This window comes from Quercus robur, chromosome 12 (genome assembly GCF_932294415.1).
Source record: "Quercus robur chromosome 12, dhQueRobu3.1, whole genome shotgun sequence".
Lineage (NCBI taxonomy): Eukaryota > Viridiplantae > Streptophyta > Magnoliopsida > Fagales > Fagaceae > Quercus > Quercus robur.
Window position 1 is genome coordinate 40,235,340 of NC_065545.1, and position 22,639 is coordinate 40,257,978.

At 39.1% G+C, this 22,639-nt stretch overlaps 2 protein-coding genes across 2 annotated transcripts; both read right to left on the minus strand.

The window, feature by feature from the left end:
* Positions 1-446: 446 nt before the first annotated feature.
* Positions 447-3,851, minus strand: LOC126708664 (probable carotenoid cleavage dioxygenase 4, chloroplastic). The gene is made up of 2 exons (XM_050408518.1): positions 2,301-3,851; positions 447-1,195 (listed from the first exon to the last, which is right to left on the minus strand). The coding sequence occupies exons 1-2, from the start codon at positions 3,677-3,679 to the stop codon at positions 766-768; spliced, it is 1,809 nt and encodes a 602-aa protein (XP_050264475.1). The 5' UTR covers positions 3,680-3,851; the 3' UTR covers positions 447-765.
* Positions 3,852-15,559: 11,708 nt separating this feature from the next.
* LOC126709564 (pentatricopeptide repeat-containing protein At1g31790) lies at positions 15,560-20,315 on the minus strand. The gene is made up of 2 exons (XM_050409857.1): positions 18,553-20,315; positions 15,560-15,998 (listed from the first exon to the last, which is right to left on the minus strand). Exon 1 carries the CDS (start codon positions 19,866-19,868, stop codon positions 18,561-18,563), a length of 1,308 nt encoding a protein of 435 aa, XP_050265814.1. The 5' UTR covers positions 19,869-20,315; the 3' UTR covers positions 15,560-15,998; positions 18,553-18,560.
* Positions 20,316-22,639: the final 2,324 nt, after the last annotated feature.

Genomic DNA, 22,639 nt, shown 5'->3' on the forward strand with positions numbered 1-22,639 from the left:
AATGTAGCACTAAGTGCTACATTACTAAAAGTACTTTTTCGGAACTTGAGTTTGACAAACTTGATTTAGCAAACTTGAATTCCAAGCATTACGGGTTAACATGGCAATTTGATTAAATATAATACTTAGAAATCTAGTTTGACAAATTTAAGTTTCAAAAAAAGTGCTACATGACTAAATAAATTTATCCGGATACATTTCTCCTAATTTTTTCTTAAAATTACTCTATTTGGCAAAATTACACCAACTTACTAGAGCTTGTTGAGGTCGTTTTCATTTCCAGGACAAACCATCCATGTTACCCATATATAAGAAACCTTGCGTGGCAGCTTCACAGTGGCCACGCAAGGTTTCTTCAAGATTGGGAGATCAAATCATCCATCTCACAAAAAACCTCGACTCTTCTGCCATCACATCATGCACAAACAACCCCACTTGTTAGACTCTTATTGAAACAATAAATCTCATAATCATTTATGGTTGTAACTGGTATATTACAATAATGATATAAGTAATTAATATAATTTGTTGTGAAAGATGTTATACTAATCATAACTTACAATCTCGATTAGTGAAATTTATTATGTGTATAACATTGTCAAACTTCTTCTTCTCATATTATAATAAAACTTATAATATGAATAGTGAATCTCATTAATAAAAATTAAATTTTTTTTTGGAGAATCTAATAAAAATTAAATTAAATCAATGAGATTCACTATTCATATAAGATGGTTTGACATTATTGTACTCTCTATAATTTTGCTATATCTTGTTGAGGTCGCTTTCCGCGACAAATAATCCATGGAACCCATAGGGAACCCTGCGTGGGAGCTTCACGGTGGCAACAAGATCAAGATTGGGAGATTTGGCATCCATCACCAAGAACCTTGACTCTCCTGTATTCTCATCATGCACATAAGACACAACATACCCATCATCCTCTTCTGCATCCAAATTCTCTGCAGCCTCTCTTGCCACAAAAAAAGGCTCTCCCCCATAACACCCTTCCCCATACATTCTACTTGCCACAGTGCAATCTTCACGTTGATCTCCTTTAGACAAGTCCAACTTCACCACCCCAGATATCTTTGGCATTGGATCACCCACCCCCGCGTACACATACTTGTTCTTCTTCCCCACATATGCCTGATTTATCACCGCAAAATCTAGATTCCTCGCTGATATGGGATACCTTTAGTGATAGAATCAGGATTTTAGTTCAAGGGATAATATTGAGAGCAAAATTAATTGACAATAATAAAAACTAGCCTCTAAGTATGTGCGTACTTAGAGACTTTTCTATTTTTTTCAAAAGTTAATCATTTTCATTCATCATAATTCGGCGGTTGTTGATTTTTGTTTGTGGGTCAAATAAATATTTTGTATATTTTATTAGAAAAAAAATGTTTTGAAGAAATGAATATATTATAATTTAAACATCATACAAAACGTAATATATTATAATAAAATTTATTTTTCACATCATACTTTTAAAAGTTTTTTTTTTTTGGTTGTTTATAATTTGATAATTACAACTGGATGAGAGATTTGAATTTTATATGTCATAGATATATCAAGAAATACCAACCGGTTGACTTATAAAGCTTTTAGTAAGAAAAAATATATTAATAGAGGAATTGAGATGTTAAGTATTTAACGCGGTAGAAAAATAGGACATAAATAACTTTTTTATTGTTATTATTTTATTTTTAACCGATTACTTTGAGTTTAATTGACAAGAAAAAATTGTCAAAAAAAAAAATGTCATGACAAAGATTAATTTTATTTTTAACTTAGTTTAAAGGTGACGTGAAAAATCCATTAAAAAAAAAAAAAGGTGATATGAAAAGGGACATGACATGAGAAAGTTGAATTTTCCTTTAATTATTAAAAAAACCAAGAATAATACTTGTGCCATAATTCGTCAATGTGACGTGTTGTGACACTAGGTGAGCGTTTGGTTTCAGCTGAAACCAACGTTCATGTTTTTATTTTCACGTTTCCGTCCTTTTTTTTTTTTTTTTTCCAATGCATGAATAGTAAATTTACTGTGCAGAGAAAAAATTATTGTTTGTACACTGTAGCAGTACTGTTCACGTACTGTAGCAATACTGTTCACGCATTAAAAATATTAAAAATGAGTCCCACGACACTTTTCACACATTTAAAAATTATTTTGCTACAATGTTTTCAGTTTTCAGTTTTCAATTTCAGTAACAATAAGTTCAATCCAAACGGAACCTAGAACTGCCTGGCAGAAAATATTGAAAGAAAATACTATGTTAGTTTTGACTTACCTTTTTACAATCCCTGTGTTGAGGTCGATCCTCACTTTCTCCACCAACGCATGAATAAGTTCCATTCTCTCCAAGGTGTGTTCCACAGACAATATGTTGGGTGCAACCATCTCTATTACATTGCCATCTTCTTCATCCCATGCATTTATAGCATGTATAATATTGAACCCAGGCACATCAAACCATTTCATCTCAGACTCGTCCTTTGCATATCGAGGTATCACTCCAATTCTCGACACTTTCGACGGGTCTGATCCCACAGGAGACCCTCCTGCTATCATTTCCAATGGGTTCATCCCAATTTGTATGTCAGCAAATATCGCGTACTTCTTTGTTATAGCAAAGTCATGCAAAAAAGAAGGACGGGTCATGGAGAATATGGGCACATCTGGTTGTTTCACTCCATTTTTATCGAACCTGAAGTAGGTCAAAAATGGAGGAACCGGGCCGTATCGAAACGCAAAGGCTTCACCGGTGTCGGAGTCGATTTTAGGATGAGCAGTCATGCTCATAAAAAGTTTCCCATCAAAATCGTAGCGTCCCAAAGTTTCTATATCTCCATTTGAGCTCAGTTTCACCGAGTAAGGCAAATCCGACTCGCCTAGCGCAAGCAAACGATTCGCAAAGAAAACCAAACTCGTATTCGCCAGGCCAAAGCCATTGGAAAGATCAACTTGACCTGTAAGGATTCGAGCAGCAGATAAAGCACCACGTGCTGCTGAGGCAGTCAGGCCATTGAAACCAGAGAAAACATTGGGAAATAGTGGAAACCCTGCCTCGCGTTCCAACGTGTACTTGTTTGTCTTCACGTATCGGCTGCAAAGCGAGGCTTTGCCTTGCGAGATGCGTAAAGAGTGAAGCATGCCGTCACCATCGAAGAGGTGATAAGGGCCCCGAGGGAGGAACTGAGGGTTCGGGCCATTGCGAATGTATGCACCGTTCAAAGATGGTGGGAGTGAGCCTTGTATTACTTTACATTCTGTTGGGGGAAGCTCGTTGAGTACAGGAGCAAAGTTTTGGGAGAGAACATGTTTTGGATCCACTGATGGTTTGACAGGAGGGTCTATGAAGGTGTTGATTATGTCGTCTAATGCATTGAAAATCAGTGCTGGCACTGATGGCTCTACTTTTGAAGATGATGATGATGATGATGATCTTATGGAGGATGGGGTTTGGGACGTTGTTTTTGGAGGTGGGGTGGTTGAAGTGGAAATGGGTTGTGTAGTTTTTTTTGTTGTGGTTTGTTGGGGCTTTTCTTCAATCCTAACATTGAGGATAGGAGATGATGATGGTGGTGGTGGTGGTGGTGGTGGTGTTGTTCGGTAGAGAAGCTTCTGGGTGGAGAAAGTAGAGAGGAAAGAAGAAGATAAGGCATCCATGTTGTTGTGGTCCTCTCCGAAAGAAATGTACAAGTACAACTACCCCACTAAATGGGTAAACACAACAAATGTTATGAGGAAGCCAGGGAGGATTGGGTTAGAGATTTCTGTTAATTGGGGTTATTTATGAGCCTTTAAAGGAAAGTAAGCCAGTGAGCCATAGCCACACACTTTGATGCTTACACTATTGGTTGCATTTTGAGTATGCAAGATCTATAAAATTAGGAGAAGAATTCTATCCAATCGAAATGGACCCATGTCTTTGTTTCATAAAAATAGGGACCAATCACGCGATCCATTAAAGAGATCTTTTACACCATAAGAGCCTCAACACTTGGAATAATTATCTTATGAGTTTAACTCAAACACAAACTATTTTACACGCAATTTTAAAAGCAACTGAAATCGTGCCTCAATTACTTTTGGGGTATGTATAAAATTGTTTGTGTAAATAAACACTACTCTTATTATATATATATTAATTGCATGCAACCGAGACATAGTTGATAAAAATCATACATCCATATACTTCACACAAGTTATGAGACATTGATTACATATAACCATTACACAAGATAGTATCTTCACCCTATGAATCTGATAGGTTCTTTAGGAAACCTTCATCCCAACCACTTGTAAAATCTATTTATACTTTCTTAGAATAATACTTACTCTCCTAATGTGTATATATATATATATATATATATATATATATATTCTATTATTATTCCCCAAAACACTTTTCTCTCAGCCTCTCTCTCAACTCTAATAATTACCCATTCTTTTTCTCTCACCTTTATCTTGTTGGTGTCAAAACCAACCCGCTTTGGCTTGACCTATCCACTTGAGTCTAGCATGGGTTTTTCTTGCCTTTAAAAAGTGAACTAGACAGCATGATTCAGACCCATCATGCCCTCTTATCATCCCTATAATAAAAATTGATGGCTTGGCTTTAACTGTTGGCGCTTAACAAGTAGGGCTCCTTGCCGAACGTGTTGTTGCTGCAGTTTCCTTCCAACTTCCAAACTGTTCACAAAATCCATGCCATGATTGCGTCCTGAATGGGCATTTAAATGGTGGGGTAATGGGCTTCAATTCAGGAGTGAATACTTAGTGAATTATTTTTTCACTAGAAAGTGACAGATCTTCGGAAAGCGTACATTGCAGGATAATCAAGCTTAAGCATCCAATGAACTATGAATAGGATAACCTAAGTACACATAAATATTGGCTGCAGTTTTTCATCAATTGGGTTGGTAAGCTTGTACTGAATTTCATTTAGACCCACTTTTGACTTGTCTTTTTTTTTTTTTTTTTTTTTTAATCTACTATTAACAATTTATCACATCAACAAGTGTTAAATTTTTGTGCTTATAAACTTTCTCACATAGATGCCATTTTGTAATGCAAGTTTGTAACACCTTCAACATTCTTTGGGCAATACTGCATCAGAAATTACCGTGGCATTATCATGTTTCTTTCAATCATAGTTTGGGGTAGTGATTTAGAAAATTTTGGTAACCAGTAGATTTTATTGACAAGAGTAAAGTAGTGGTGCAAATTATTTAAAAAAAAAAAAATTTTTCAGAAATTTTTTCATTTAAAGCAGTTTTAAGCCTGACTTTTCTTATATAGTATATATTTGAGTAATGCTATATACACAAACTATTTTACAACATTCTTACAAACAACTAATGTGGGTTTAGCATTTTCCAAATAGTTATTGTAAGTAAAAATGTGATGTTAGAACAAGTAAAAATTTTCACATCAATAGTTTGTAAAAATATTATAAAATAGTCTGTGGCTGTAGCATTAATCTATATATTTTGGTTATATTTATTGTCATATCAGTTTGCAAATAAATTTTTTTAAAATTAAAATTTATAGTAATTTTAATGTTTTCCTTAGTGAAAAAAGAAAAGAAAAATGAAAGCAGAAATTCCATAAAACTATACTATTCCTATCCTATATAATAGAGTAAAAATTAAGAAACGCAAGATGAAGCGTGAGGCAGGAGCAAATATTTTGGACCACAATTTTGAAAACACACAACTTCCATGGTAAGACAAACTATCCTATCCATATATGAAATACAACCATACAAGATAAAGCGGGCCCCTGATCTATTACTCTACATGAATATAAAATGGGCCATGGCAATGGGAAAACCCATACATGCCTCTAATTTTAGTAAGTAATATCCATTTTCAAAAGGGTTGTTAAAGTCACAATTTCAAATTTTAAAACTTGACTCAAAGAGTTATGATTTTGGTGGATTTATTCTGATGTGGATGCATACATGTGTAATAGACATAGTCATTACATATTTTGCCACAATTATTTTATGTGACAGACGGTTATTAGTTGTCTATTACTATCATATGTGATGATGCCGAAAATAATACCACCAGTGAGTCACACGTTCCTCGTACGTCGCAAATGACACCTGCACAACGAAAGGGAAGAACCTAGCAGAGAGTACCGGTGTGGTACCGGCCAAACACCCTCCGAAAGTTAAGTCAGAACTATTCTCATTGCTCTAGAGTGCTAGAGAGGGTAAATTATGCGTACCTTGGGTTGTGAGGGTGCTTGGGTTTTTATAGTAGCGAGGGTTGCCCCTCTTTTCCTTGGAGTAGAAGTCTTTTCCTTATAGGAGTCTTCTTGAGCGTATTTTACGGGATCTTTTCCTTATAAGGATCCCTTGAATATTATCTAGCGTGGGAAGCAAGACAATTCCTTATACGTAACGTGGGTAGCAAGTAAACTTATGCTCGGTCCGTCAGCTTCAATTTACTTCCTTCAGCTATTTGGGCGTTGGTCTAGTAGTTCCGTCAGCCTTGGAGCCAGCTGACCTATGACCGTCAGCCATAACACCATCGTCTGCTTATGTCCGAAGGATTGCACTAAACCCGTCAGCTTTATGTTCCGCGTGGCTAGGCTCATCTTTTATCCTCATCAGCTGCCCCCTACTCTACGTGCTCGACGCCTCACACCATCAGCATGTGGAGTCTATGACTTAACTATCTTTTTGTTCTTAGAGGCGAGAAAACCAATTATGAACGATTCCTTGATCTGCGGGCTATTAAATGCAAGGATACGTGGCGCGCTTTCGTTGGCCTCGTTTCTGGGCACGGGCGTTGCCTCGCCTTCCGTGCGTTTTCCCTCTTATATATATACCATGTCCCTTGTCTCATTTCTCTATTTCAACCTCGCTGACTTTTCAAGAGAAAACCCGTCGCCCTTATTTCCGATTTGATCCGTCAGCTGTTATCAACACCGTCACTTCCAAGGTTGTTTTATCCATTCAAGATCTGTTTTACCTGTAAGTTCTTCTTCTTTTTCTTTGCTTTTTTACTTTTGCCTGAAATTTTTTTTTTTATTGAGGACGTCAGTCTAGGCACTTAGAGTGGATCCGTCACTTGTAGGTAGTCAGATGTCAAGTGACGCGTCGAGTGATCAGTCGTCAGTCTGCGATGGAGCGGGCTACGACGAATTTTTTGGCTCAGGTCAAGAGTCCGACGGCTTTTCTGAGTCGTCAGGAAAAGAAACGTCAGCCCAATCCCCTAGTATTGACGTAGAAGACCATGTTGAGGGAGTTAGGGAGAAAGTGTTAAGTGAGGTTGAGGTCGAGGGGGGAGATGAGGAGATTGTTAGTGACGAAGGTGACGAGGAGGTTGATAGTGACGGGAATGGGGATGAAGGTGACGAAGAGTCCTGTGAGGGCACGTTCTTCTCTGTAATCGTGGCCAAAGCTTCAGCTTCCACTCATTTCGTGAAATAGTCGATGCCCACTACTAGGAATTTCAGCTGTCGTACGGCTGTAGGGAATGGTCCCATAATATCTAATCCCCATTGTGCGAACGGCCATGGGGCCGTCATCGGGGTCGGCTCTTCGGTTGGTTGTCTAATAATATTGCTGAACCTTTGGCATTTGTCGCAGGCCTTGACATAGGCTTCGGCGTCCTTCTGCATGGTGGGCCAATAGTACCCTGCTCGCACAAGCTTGTGTACCAACGATCTGGACCCTGAGTGGTTTCCGCAGATTCCTTCATGTACCTCTCTCATGACGTAATCCGCCTCTTCCGTACCCAAGCATCTCAAATATGGTTGGGAGAAACCTCTTTTGTACAGGACGTCTTTTATCAGGACGAACCTCGCCGCCTGGACCTTAAATTTCCTTGAGGCTTCCTTTTCATCTGGTAAGACCCCATCTTTTAGGTATGAAACTAACGGCGTTGTCCAGCTACTGTCGGAGCATATTTACTGCATGTTGCTGAGATCTATTAGCGAAGAAAGCTGCACGAAAGAGAGTACATTACCAGGGATGACCATTTGTTCTGCTGAAGCGGCCTTCACGAGGCGGTCGGCTCGCTCGTTTTCTCCTCTAGGAATTTGGACGACTTTGGCTTCTAGGTCATCCACTCTCGCCCTTACTTCATCAAGGTACTTCTTTATCTTTTCGCCCTTGCACTCGTAGTCTCCATTTATTTGGTTAGTGATGACCTGTGAATCGCAGTAGATGACTACCCTCGCGGCTCCTGCTGCTTTGGCGAGGTCGAGCCCTGCTATCAGAGCCTCATACTCTGATTCATTGTTGGTGGCAGGGAAGTCAAGACGGACCATACATTCAATGGTGTCTCCTTCGGGCGATAGTAGCACAATGCAGGCCCCTGCGGCTTGTCTGTTGGACGATCCGTCTGTATATATGCTCCATTGAGGGGACTTTGCTGCCCCCTTGTCTTCGTCATGAGTGAATTCAGCTATAAAGTCGGCGACGATCTGTCCCTTGATGGCAGTCCGCGGGCGGTACTGAATATCAAATTCGCTTAGTTCTATAGCCCATAACGCCAATCGTCCCGCGGCCTCGGGACTGCTCATTGCCCGCCGTAAGGGCTTGTCAGTCAGGACGTTCATCGTATGAGCTTGGAAGTACGGTTTGAGCTTGCGGGCTACCGTAACTAATGCAAAGGCAAGTTTTTCCATAGGCAGGTATCTTTCTTCGGCATTGTGAAGCGCTCGACTTGCGTAGTACACGGGCTTTTGCACTTTCTCTTCTTCTCTGACCAAGGCCGCGCTAAAGGCTGCGGGGGAGACGGCTAGATAGAGAAAAAGCTCTTCTCCTGGCTGCGACGGGCTCAGCAATGGTGGGGAGGAGAGGTAAGCCTTCAATTCTTCGAATGCTTGCTGGCATTCGTCAGTCCACTCGAAGGATTTCTTCAATGTTCGGAAGAAGGGCAAACACTTGTCCGTTGCCTTTGACACGAACCTATTTAGTGTCGCTATCTTTCCACTGAGGCTTTGCACCTCCTTCGCATTTCTTGGTGGTGCCATGTCCATAATGGCCCGGATCTTGTCCGGGTTTGCCTCGATTCCCCTCTGAGACACCATGAATCCTAAGAATTTTCCTGCCGTTACTCCAAAGGCACATTTTCCTGGATTGAGCTTCATGTTGTAGGAGCGAAGTGTGTTGAATGTTTCTTTGAGATCTCCTAGATGATCTTCCTCCCTCCGGCTTTTTACTAGCATGTTGTCCACGTAGACCTGGACATTCCTCCCAATCTGTTGCGCGAACATTTTGTTCATGAGTCTTTTGCGCCTGCGTTCTTCAGGCCGAAGGGCATCACCTTGTAACAGAAGAGGCCTTAGCTGGTCACGAACGACGTTTTTTCCTGATCGGCTTCGTGCATTCGGATTTGGTTGTACCCCGAGAAAGCGTCCATGAAGCTCAGAAACTGGTGTCGGGCCGTAGAGTCTACTAGGACATCGACCCTCGGGAGGGGGTAGCTATCCTTGGGGTAGGCCCTGTTAAGGTCGGTGAAGTCCACACACATCCGCCATTTCCCACTTGCTTTTTTGACCATCACTACATTTGCTAACCAGTCGGGATAGTATACTTCCCTAATGAAGCTCGCTTCCTGTAACTTTCTGACTTCTTCTGCTATGGCTCGGTCTCGCTCGGGGGCAAACACTCTCTTCTTTTGTCTGATAGGTGGAAAGGCGGGCGATACATTCAACCTGTGCACCATGACTGAAGGATCTATTCCCGACATATCTTCATGACCCCACGCGAATACGTCTCGATTGCATCTGAGGAAGGTTATGAGCTCCCGACGGATCGTGGGGTTAGCGAGCGTTCCAATTTTGGTCGTTCGGCCAGGATCAGAACTGTCAAGGGTATCTCTTCTAACTTCTCAACCGGCTCCGTTACCGTCCGGTGCTCTTCTATGCTTAAAGCCTGAACCTGATCCTCCATTTCCATCATGGCTATGTAGCATTCGCGCGCGGCCATCTGACTTCTGCGCAGCTCCCCTACTCCGTAGTCAGTCGGGAACTTTATCATCAGGTGGTAGGTGGAAGTTACCGCCTTCCATGAGTTGAGCGTGGGTCGCCCGAGGATGGCGTTGTAGGCTGACGAGCAATCGACTACCAAGAATGTCACGTCCTTGGCTATCTGTTGAGGGTAATCGCCCACAATTACGGATAATGTGACCGCGCCCAGTGGGAATACCCGGCTCCCGCCGAAGCCAACAAGCGGAGCATTTGTTGGGATCAATCGCTCCCTGTCGATCCTCATCTGCTGGAATGCTATGTAGTATAAAATATCTGCTGAACTGCCATTGTCGATCAGCACCCGAGCGCATCGTCATGTGGATGGTGAAGGCGTCGCGCGTCTTCTTCTGAGAATCCGATTACGGGACCTTCTCTCCGTGCTATCTTCGGCACGACTCCCGTCAGCTGAACATTTTGTACCATCCGGAGATAGGTCTTGCAGGCTTTCTTGGATGACCCGGCGGCAGCCGTTCCTCCTACGATCATCCTTATGTCCCCAATCGGGGGCCTCGGTCGCTCATTGTCCCGTCGGGGGTGTTGGTCTTGTGCGGGGGGATCCGTTTTCTCCTTGCTAAGGAATCTCTGCAGCTTTCCTTGCCTGATAAGGGCCTCAATCTGCTGCTTGAGGTCATAGCAATCAGCCGTGTCGTGGCCATGGTCGCGGTGGAAACGGCAATACTTATCCCGGGAACGTTTGTTGGGATCACTCTTCAGCTTTCCCGGGAACGTTAGAGCCTTTTCGTCCTTTATTTGCATAAGGACTTGATCTATCGGGGTTGTCAGCGGAGTGAAGCTCGTGAATTTTCCCCCCAGGGGCTTAGGGCGCCTCTCGTCCCTTCGGTCTCCTGTTCTTGCCTTCTTTCGGCCTTGGTCCTACCGAGTGTCTTCCTGCCTTTCTCTTTTCCTGGGCCTCTCTTCCCGAGCTAACAGCGCATCTTCAGCGTTCATATACTTTGTGGCGCGATAAAGTACTTCAGACATGGTCTTTGGGTCGTTTTTGTATAGGGAGAACAAAAACTTACCCTTCTTCAAGCCATTCGTGAATGCCGCAACAAGTATCTTATCGTCGGCTTCGTCGATCGAGAGTGCCTCTTTGTTGAAGCGGGAGATGTAGGCTCTTAAAGTTTCATCTTCTCGCTGCTTCATACTCATCAAGCAAGCCGTAGACTTCTTGTATCGATGGCCTCCAATGAAGTGTGCGGTAAACTGAGCGCTGAGTTCTTTGAAGGTGCTGATGGAGTTTGGTGTCAGTCGGCTGAACCAAATTCTCGCTGCGCCCTTCAGCGTTGTAGGGAAGGCCCTACACATGATGGCGTCCGCTACTCCTTGAAGGTGCATTAGGGTCTTGAAGGTCTCCAGGTGGTCCAGTGGGTCCTTGACCCCGTCATAACTGTCTATCTGCGGCATGCGGAACTTACTCGGTAAAGGGTAGGAGTTGACGGTGGCGGTGAACGGCGAGTCAGTTCGGTTGACAAGGTCGTCAGGGTCGCTTGATACTCGCCCCTTAAGAGCATTCATCATAACCTCCATTTGTTCCTTCATGGCCTGCATCTCCGCGATAACAAGTGGCGGAGTGGTTTCTGCGAGGGAGGGGATGCTTATGTTCTGTCGTTCTGGTTTGCTCGGGGTGTTACTGGCCTGGGGTCCCTCCTGGTTTCTTCTGTCGGCGCTGGTTCCTTCTTGATCTGCTCCTTGGTCATTGGGAGCCGCATTTTTCTATTTCAGTTGCTCTTCTAGGTCGTGGTTTTGTTTGGTGAGGCGCTCCACGGCTGTGGCGAGTGTCCTGACCTGTCTTTCAAGTGCAGTCGTAGGGGCTTCTTCCTCTTGAACGTCGTTAGTGGTCGCCATTGAGCGAGTGAGTACCATGTAACTCTTTTGTCTAGGAAGCGATAATGTGCTACGTTTCCCATAGACGGCGCCAACTGATGATGCTGAAAATAATACCACCAGTGAGTCACACGTTCCTCGCACGTCGCAAATGGCACCTGCACAACGAAAGGGAAGAACCTAGCAGAGAGTACTGGTGTGGTACCGGCCAAACACCCTCCGAAGGTTAAGTCAGAACTATTCTCACTGCTCTAGAGTGCTAGAGAGGGTAAATTATGCGTACCTTGGGTTATGAGGGTGCTTGGGTTTTTATAGTAGCGAGGGTTGCCCCTCTTTTCCTTGGAGTAGAAGTCTTTTCCTTATAGGAATCTTCTTAAGCGTATTTTACGGGATCTTTTCCTTATAAGGATCCCTTGAATATTATCTAGCGTGGGAAGCAAGACAATTCCTTATACGTAACGTGGGTAGCAAGTAAACTTATGCTCGGTCCGTCAGCTTCAATTTACTTCCTTCAGCTATTTGGGCGTCGATCTAGTAGTTCCGTCAGCCTTAGAGCCAGTTGACCTATGACCGTCAGCCATAACACCATCGTCTGCTTATGTCCGAAGGATTGCACTAAACCCGTCAGCTTTATGTTCTGCGTGGCTAGGCTCATCTTTTATCCTCATCAATATGAATTTATTATTTTTTCTCCATCACTCACAGTTTACCACGCAGAATAGTTGTGAATTTATAAAGTGTGAAAAATATGATACTCTAGTATTATTGTATCAAAATTCATGTCTCGTTGGTTAGGTGGGCCAATCAGGGATAGGTATTGTGAGGTGGAAAAAAGATGCTCAAAGTTGATATTTCTTGCCAAAAGTCTAGAGATATAGACTGAAACTCACTCTCTCTCTCTCTCTCTCTCTCTCTCTCTCTCTCTCTCTCTCTCTCTCTCTCTCTCTCTCTCTCTCTCACTCATTGATATTTATTATTTTGCACAATTGTTGTATGCAATGTCCCATTCCATGTGAGAAGGAGATGAATTATGAGTGTATGAAATTTTTGGTGTCTATAGCAACGTGGGCAAAATGGCCCATTACCATTAATTATTGAAATATTTTGCCCAGAAACACTGTTTCGGAACAATACAGCGATCTACCACTTTTTGTGGTACTCGACCTTGGTGAGCTCGAGTACCCCATTTTTCTATTCCACCGTGGCCTGCTGACATGGAAAGTTTAATTAAAAAAAAAAAATTTGGCCATTTAGTACTCGAGCTTGGTGGGCTCGAGTACTGTTCATGATACCCGAGTCCATCAAGCTCGGGTACCATTCTGTACATTGGATAAATTTTTATTTTTTTATTTTTTATTTTTTTATTTTTTATTTTTTTTTTGGGATTGATGAGAATTAATGAATGCTTGGTCTTTTATTTTTATTTTATTTTTTCGGTATTTTCGACGACAAAAGTCTTATAATTTAACTCGTTTACACTTTTGGTGTGTCTATCAAAATTATTGGGAAAAAAAAGTTATCCTTTTTTTTTTTGGGTGGTCTTTTGGATTATGCTTAATAGGCCTTATACACCCCTCTCCCTTTTTTCAAGTTACTTAGAAAAAAGATAATGCACTAAAGGACTCAATTAACATTTTACGATAAAGATATGGAAGTAGGAATGTCACAACCAAAATTTTACTTTGAATACTATGTTAAGATTGACAGAACCATAGGTTTGAGCTATAAAGAGGAGGCAAGGAAAGGTAGATCTTCCATCAGTCAGTAATTACCCATGAAATGGATCTTTAAATATAAAAAATAAAAATAAAAATAAATCCTTCTTTCTTATATTGATTATTAATATAAGAATCAGCTCATTCACTAGAGCATTAATAATCTCAGATCGGGTTGAGATCATTGACTGTTGTTAGTGTTTCTCTACTTGATGAGACCATTTCAAACGAAAAACATCTCCATACACAAACATGCCATAATTACTTAACCATGCCATTTCTGCAAGGTTGTCCGACTAATAATTGGATATATATTCCACTCATCAAATTGAGGGCCATAGCTTGCAAAAGCAGGACCAAGAATGGCAAAGGAAATTGTGATAGTAAATAGAAGATGAAGAATTCTTTAATGATTAAACATCAAGCCAAACAATTATACCTGCCTATTCTAAATTAATATGTTTTCAAGACTAGAAAAATAAAATAAAGCTTACTCACTTCAATAATTTCTCTGATGCAATTCTAGCCGCTCTAATTGTGCCACGGCTTGGTACCCATTTTACAACACGGTTTGGATCAGCCCGGATGGGAGAATGGATTTTGATAAGCATAACAAGCAGGCAGATTGTTACCCGAGTTTGTTGGGCTCGGGTACCAATCTGCCTAATTTATTAAAACAGGCAGATTTGTACATTGGGTAAATTCTTTTTTTTTGTATTGACGAGAATTTGAGAATTAATAAAAAACGTTGAATATGTGTGTAATTTACCAAAAAACAAAAAAAAAAAATTTACCTTCTACCAAAATTAGGCAGGCTTGCCTAATTTTTTGAATTTAGGCAGATTGGTACCCGAGCCCAGGAAACTCGGGTACCAATCTGCCTAATTTCATAATTAGGACAGCTTGGGCCTAACTAATTTTGAAATTAGGCAGATTGGTACCTTGAAAAAAGGGAGAGGGTGTATAAGGCCTATTAAGCATAATCCAAAAGACCACCCAAAAAAAAAAGGATAACTTTTTTTTCCCAATAATTTTGATAGACACACCAAAAGTGTAAACGAGTTAAATTATAAGACTTTTGTCATCGAAAATACCGAAAAAAAAAAAAAAAAAAAAGACCAAGCATTCATTAATTCTCGTCAATCCCAAAAAAAAAAAAAAAAAAAAAAAAAAAAAAAAAAAAAAAAAGAATTTACCCAATGTACAGAATGGTACCCGAGCTTGATGGACTCGGGTATCATGAACAGTACTCGAGCCCACCAAACTCGAGTACTAAATGGCCAAATTTTTTATTTTTTATTTTTTTAATTAAACTTTCCATGTCAGCAGGCCACGGTGGAATATAAAAATGGGGTACTCGAGCTCACCAAGCTCGAGTACCACAAAAAGTGGTAGATCGCTATATTGTTCCGAAACAGTGTTTCTAGACAAAATATTTCAATAATTAATGGTAATGGGCCATTTTGCCCATAGCAACGTTCTATTTCTTTGGTATCGATAAATGTGCTAGGGGACCATCCCATATTCCCAAACCGAACCCTCACTCACAATCACATCACAAAATAGAAAAAGAAAAAAAATCATTTTCAACCAAGGGAGGGTAACATGAACATCCCAATTATAGGGTAACATGAACATCCCAATTATGATAATATATTTATTCTTCCTTAATACAGAGTTTTTATATTAATAAAATTATTTCCAAACAAACAATTGCAAAGAATAAATAAAAAAAATTTATAAAAAAAATATTGTATCCCGGACATTACTATTTTTTGAGATCAAGATAATTAAGTGAGTGATTTTTAGCCTGAGTCTTAAAGTTCTATCGTCTAATTCCACTCTTTCTAGTTTGACCCAACCTAGGTTGAAAGATTAATATACCAAACAAATTGAACAACCAATTAGTCAATCTTATCTTATAAAAAAAAAGGTCAATAATCTTAAAAACCAGATATTCATTTTCCATTTAAGAAAAAAAAAAAAAAAAAAAAACCAGATATTCATATGTAGTGACTAGTGCGGATGTGTTTTCATTGCTAATCCTTTTCAATGAGCAAGCAATTAAATCCTCATTACTTGCCTTATCTGGTCCAAATATCACAGTGCTAATACATCCACATGCAATTCAGGAGAAGAAAAAAAAACACATATATCCAGATGCAAGGGGGACCCGATGTTGAAAGCAAGAATCTCATTAACAAAGGATCTGTCAAGAAATTATGCAATGCACAAAAAATCTTACAAATGGAGTTGAGATAATCTCTACCTTCGTTTTCAGAACATTAATCCTCCCATCAAGAATAAGGTTGGAGATGCTTACAATACATTACATCCACTGACATTTCATCCCCGTCTGGCATGGACAAAGCTCATATATGCCTCATTGTTCATTATCATTGGCCCCTCCCCCTCCTCTCTGAAAACAATTGTCTGCATCCGTCACCCTGCATATTGTTAAAGATCATCACAGCCACAGGTTACGTAAATTCAACATCAACAGGCACTATTAATGTCTGACTGATACTCCATTTAGAATCTAATAAAAAATGTATGAACCTTATATTATGTGACCAAGAATGATAATTTGTTTTTTTTTCTAAGACACCTGATATTTGTGAGAACCGAACCCGTGGAAGAAAATACTTTAGATTCTTCTCTCCAATGGACAAATAGAAGGAATATATCCCACAACAGGATGTAGGTCTGTCTTATGACAATTTTACAGATCTGTCCAATGAAATATTTGCTAAGAAAGACATGTTCTCAAAGTATGATAGAGATCTTCCCAAAAGAATTTTACTAAGGAAGACCTATTCTCACAGCATGCTTGAGATCATCTTGTAGCAATCTTAATCATGAGATATTTTCTACAGAGATCTTTCCAAGGAAAGTTTGAGTAACGTCTGGGGTCGATTAACTTGTATTTTCTATGAAACCAATAAATAAGCCTAACTTGTATTTGTCAGTAAGTAGTAAAACAAGGGGTTCATTTAAATTTCAAGTATCCATGGCATGAAAAGTCAAGTGCATGCACATGTTCGCCAAAAAAATACAGATTGTAACAACACCAGGACTTAAGACAATTTTACAATAATGTGTAGCATTAAAACGCATGACATAACCTTTTTTTTTTTTTTTCTTTCTGAAAGATGATAATGAATTTTATCATGAAGTGCAATTTTGCCACTCACCGCAACTGCTTGGTGAATTCTGGAACCAACAATTACAGTTTATAGCTCAAACACTACTAAAATCCATCTTAGTATCCTTGTGTATTAATTAGGAATGTGATGCAGGGGATGTGATGGGCTGATTGTCTATGGTTTAGAAACAATGAAAGGCTGAGTTGCTAAGAACACATTGATAGGTAGATAAGTACCTCTGCAACAAACACAGTTCCAAATAGAACACAAAGGCTAACAATTCATTCAATTACCAAAAACTGATTTACAAAGAACTTACATTCTCCTACTTATACTAGTTGTTTGGCATTGGCAGCCTCTAGATAGTTGACAAGTGTCTAAATCCTATAGGCTAATGCTTAAGAAATGGTCTAACTAACTAACTAACTAACTAATTAGTTACAAGTGGATTAGGATATAGGCATATAGTTACTTGAAATGCCTTGCATCAGAATGCTAATTCACCCATTGGATATGTATGCCACTATGCCTCCCATCATAAAGATTGCAAGAAATCTCCCATTTTCATCGAGGGGTATTGTAAAATGGCTGCTTCTGAATACATAATATAAAAGATCAAAATTAAACTACTGGAAATATTGCCCATGCATCTACCCTTGCTATTATTGAAGTTGTGCTGATATGTGTGTGTGTGTGTGAGAGAGAGAGAGAGAGAGAGAGTAGGACTTACTGCTCAGTAATCTATTGCACAATAAAGCAAGAAGCTCCCTAGGTCTCACCAAAACGGATCAGTGTCAGCAATAATAAGAAATCCTCTTTTATTTTTTCATCTTCTTTGGGTTGGAATAAGATAGGAGGGATGGGAGGGGGGGGTGTGCAGAAGTGTTACTGACAAGAATATTGACCAACATCCAACATCCAGAATAAAGAAAATTAAATAACTTCATCAAATAATGAAGATTGTCAGTGTGCCTACCCCATTGGATGTGTTGATCCCTCCCCCCCCCCCCCCCCCCCCCACCACCACTCTTTTGATTGTGGCTGACTTGCATGATGCTATTTGTTCAAAGCACTGTTGGTAGTAAAAAAAGAGTCCTGTCTAAACTGAAACCAATTTTGGCTTTCCATTGTTGCCTTTTGAGTAGATCCTTCAGAATGTGTTCCTACAGAATAAATAAATGCTCTAGAACCAAAAACTATCAAACCTTGCTTGGTATTGAGCAAAAAATAGTATATTTGAGAATTGACTTTTGCAAAGGAAGGATAATCTTTTGAATAGAAATTGATGCAGAAAATAAAAACTAATCCTAACTCAGCTTATGCAGATATGCCATACTATCAGCACCTCCACCAGTGGTTAAACATACCTGTTCAACATCATCATCATCATCATCATCATAAATTCCAAGGGAAAACAAAGCCAACAGAACAACTGCAAACCCCTACCCCTACCCCTACCCCTCCTTCCCCAAGTCATTCAAACCTTCAAGGTAAACAGTGACACCAATGATTTTGAACCTGGATATCTTGGACAGCAAATGCAAAAATCTCCAGATCAATAGTTCAGATGGGTGGCCCAAGATGAATAAATACCTTATACTAAAATATGTTGTATGTTTTATTTACAGTAGCTAAAAGCTGATTTTAGGTTCTATTGCAGATTATACAAGCACAAACTTATAGAGGGGGGGGGGGGGGTGTAAAAAAAATATTCCAGTTATGGTTTGTTTCAGTGGTGCTATGCAAGGTCGTCCACTCAATGCTGTTAGATGGACAAAAATGTCATGCGCAAATGATGGTGAGTCACAGAAGAAAACTATAAGAGCATGTCATCTGCCTCAAGTATATATTCCACCTGTCCGTTTAGATCTTGCTTTCAGTAGCGTTACTACCACAAGCTAGCCTCAGTTGGTTGAGCAGAGATTCTGGGGGCTGCACTCCAGCTGCCTTGATCTGATACAGAAACTTGACGGCTTCAATGTAAAAGCCATTGCGCATGTACCCGGTAACCATTGCATTCAAACATGCAGTGTTTCTCTTGTTGTCACCATTCATCTCAAACACCAGTTTTGCATCTGGCAGTAGCCCACTTCTTCCATACATGTCAATTAACCCGCACTGCACAAAAGTATCTGTATCCAGCCCAAGCTTGATGGCATGGGCATGGACCTGTCGACCGCAATGCCCATGGTCGTGAATCCCACCACATGCCTTGAGAACACTAGAAAATGTGAACTTGTTTTTCTTAATTCCTGCCCTTCCCATCTCCCTAAAGTAAGTAAAAACATCATGGAAATGCTCTTCCCTGCAGCTGCTAATGATTCTGGCCGTCCATGTCAGAGTATTATGACGTGGGAGTTGATTAAAGACAAAGTCAGCACCTTCTAGGCATTTGAATTTCCCATAAAATTCGATTAGGGAACTGTTGAGAAAGAAATCATTAGCAATACCCAACTTCAGTAAGCTGCCATGGAGTTGCTTTCCGAGTTCCATATCCATAGTGTACAGACATGCCTTGAGAACACAAACTATGAGCCATGTGGGTAATTCGAAAAAATTGAATTGGGATTGGGATTGCATTTTCCCAAACAAAGTTACAGCTTCATGGTAGTCTTCATTGCTGGCATAAGCAACAATCATGGTGGCCCAAGTGAGGATGTCCTTACGGAACATTTGTTCAAACAAATGCCTGGCAGTGTCAAATAGACCGCATGATACATGCATGAGAAGGAGTCGGTTAAGCAAAGGCAATGGAAGTTCGAGCCTCGGGGTGATGCGGGCATGCAACTCCATAGCTCTTGCAGAGTCCGCAGTGAGAGTGCATTCTTGGATAAGGGAGGCATACATATCATAGGGTATGGGGAGGCCAAGCCCATCCATCAATCGCAAAATATCAGAGCTTGTGCACCTGCTGCTGCCTCTCTTCTTATTAGGAGTAGTAGTAGTTTTTATTGCCATTTCCATTGGTTTTGAAGTATCGGTTTTGTCATTATTATTATCATCATTAATGATGAAAACATTTTGTTTGGGGCTGCGTAGAGGCTGCCGAATCTGAAGTGCACACTTACTTTTACTTAAACTAGTACTACTAGGGAATATGGATACAGTATGAGCATGAACACAACTTAGTCCTACTGCTTTCAACTGAGGGGCTGCTACGACTACTTCCATTGTAGTTATCTCATGATTGGGATTTTGAGATGTTGGCAATGAGAGTATGGCTGTATAAGAGAGCTATACAGTTGATGCAATCTGGGCTTTGCTCTCTGTTAAAGCTCCAAGGGTGGTTTTTGTTGAGGCTTTAGCAATGCCACGACAATTCCAATGCGGGGATAACTATGTTGCTTTTTGGTTTAGACAAAACGTCAAACAGGTTCAGGGCATAAAAAGAAAGGTAGTGAAAAGTGAGGTCTACCTTAGCCAAATCCCAAGCCGGAACTTCAGCAACAGCTACGCAGACTAGTCCAACCCAAGAGGTTGAAAGGTGGTGAATGGAAACAAATATAGAAAATTCATGAAAACACAAACCTACTGTGTGGGCTGATAAGTTAACACAAACGAGAGAAGCAGAAGTACCCACTGATGCTCGCGCCCACGTTATTGGTAGGTACTAGCAAAATCGAGCTTTAAATGGATTTTTTTTTTTTTTTTTTTTTTTTTTATATTAAAATTTTTCTTAATAAATTTATTAAAGGTGTAGAAATCAAATGTGATTTAAAATTTTATATTATAATAGGGTGTGCATGAGTCGGTTGGGTCAAATTAAGGACATTTTTTGACTCAATCCACTATGGTAGGTTAAAAAAAATTCCACCTAATTCAACCCATCATATAAGTTCAATCCAACCCAATCCAACTCACATGGGTCGGGTTGAACCCCATGAGTTGGACAATTTTATTTATTTATTATTATTATTAAATTGAGCAAAAAAAAAAAAAAAATCACATATGCCACCTAAGTTGATAAACAAAATATACATTAATATATAAACTAATATTTCAACTAAGTTATACATTAATATATATATTTTTTGATAGATGCTCAATTATACATTAATATATATAGTAATGATTTGACTGGTATATAAACAAAGAATATGTTTTTTTTAACCCTTTTTTTTCATCAGTTTACTCACATATGAATTTTTTTTAACATTAAGAATATGTTTATTTTTTTAATTTACTCATATATAACATGTTAGCTTGTAAGTTGTTACTTGTTCTAATCTGGACCTACTATTGACATCACTTTTTTACCCACTAATAATAGCTTGTCACCTAAAATTTGTTGTGACATTATTATAAAAATGTTGCGGAAGTATTAAATTAATAATTTGATATGATAAAACATTATGCAATGAAGATTATGAATATTTATTTTGTAATATATATATATATATATATGAAACCAAATTGAGAAATTTATTTGTAGCTTAAGTGACATATCTTGTTGTTTTGACGTTTAGTTCAAATCCCTTTTCTCCCAACTATTGAATTATCATAATTTTTTTTTATTATAAAAAACCTGTGAAATTAAAAGAATTTTCATGCCGTCTAGAGTTAGATATCTATGCTAGGTTGGTACTTGGTAGGGCAACATTAATAAAATCAATGGTTCAAGCACTAATGAATTATATGCAATATTGATCACATTTTGGTCCATCTAAATGGTTAGAATAAAAAATATTTCAGTATGAAGGATATGAATAGGATAAGATCTCTAATTCCCTTTTATTTTATTTAGATGTAAGACATGTGACATTTTAAAAAATCAAATAAATGCTACGTGCCGCACATTAGATTAAGGAATTGGAGGGGATCTTTTTCTAGTTGGGATTTAGGAAAATCAAGGATAGGCTTATTACACTATGGGATCAAAAAGTAAAAATATTTTAGCCTTTATAAAAAGAAAATTAATTCTTAAACCCCTTTCATGCTCATGTCACGTTGAGGTATTACAAAAGAAAAAACTGTGAATGAACTCTCCCTAAAAATCAGATTTTCTTGATCCGGCACAATTGGTAACTACAAAAGGGACCCTAAAAATCTTTAACAATTTGCCGCACACCACCATATAGGGACACCACTTAAATCCAAATTATAAGACCTATGAATTTAAGCCAACCTATTTTATATTTACCACTCACTATTATTATTATTATTATTACTCAATGCATAACTTCATTCACAAGTGCATACCTGATGTAGACAAAGAATCAAGGAAAATAAGGCAACATGCTCTTTGTAGTGGTAAATTTAAAAACCAAGAAACAAGCAAATTGGATATCCAGAAGTAGGGAAAATGGGCATTTGCTCTTAATTTATAAACTATACAACAAAATGCCCATGTTTTGAAACTATTTAACATAATGTCCCTATTTTTGAAACATGATTTTGACAAAATTGAGTTCTATGTAAAACTCGATATCCTCAAAATCGAACTATATGTATATTTTTAAGTGAAACTTGACATTGCTAATGTTGAGTTTCACTTAAATTTTCAAAAAAATTGAAAATTTAAGTGGCAAAATATGCATAAAACTCGATTTTGTTAAAATATGCATAAATGTCGAGTTTCACCTGTAACTCAATTTTGTTAAAAAACAAGGGCATTTTGCTGCATAGTTAATGTCCATTTTTCCCATCCAAAGCTACATATGTTCTTTTGATAAAAAAAAAATTTCAGCTATTTAAAAATTCATATTCCAAATAGACGAACTACATACAAGATTCTAAGGATGTACGAAAAGTCTAGGAATTTTATTACCAAATCAAGGTTTTGGGTGGAACAATGGGAAAATTTTTACGGAAGCTTCTTTGGGGCAGTAAAATTCATAAAAAGACTGAAGGTATTTCTATGGAGAATAGCAATAAGGCCTTATCAAAGAGGAATGGGGTGGTCAATAGGTTTGGGGGTGCTGAAAGCTCTTATGTTTCTGTTT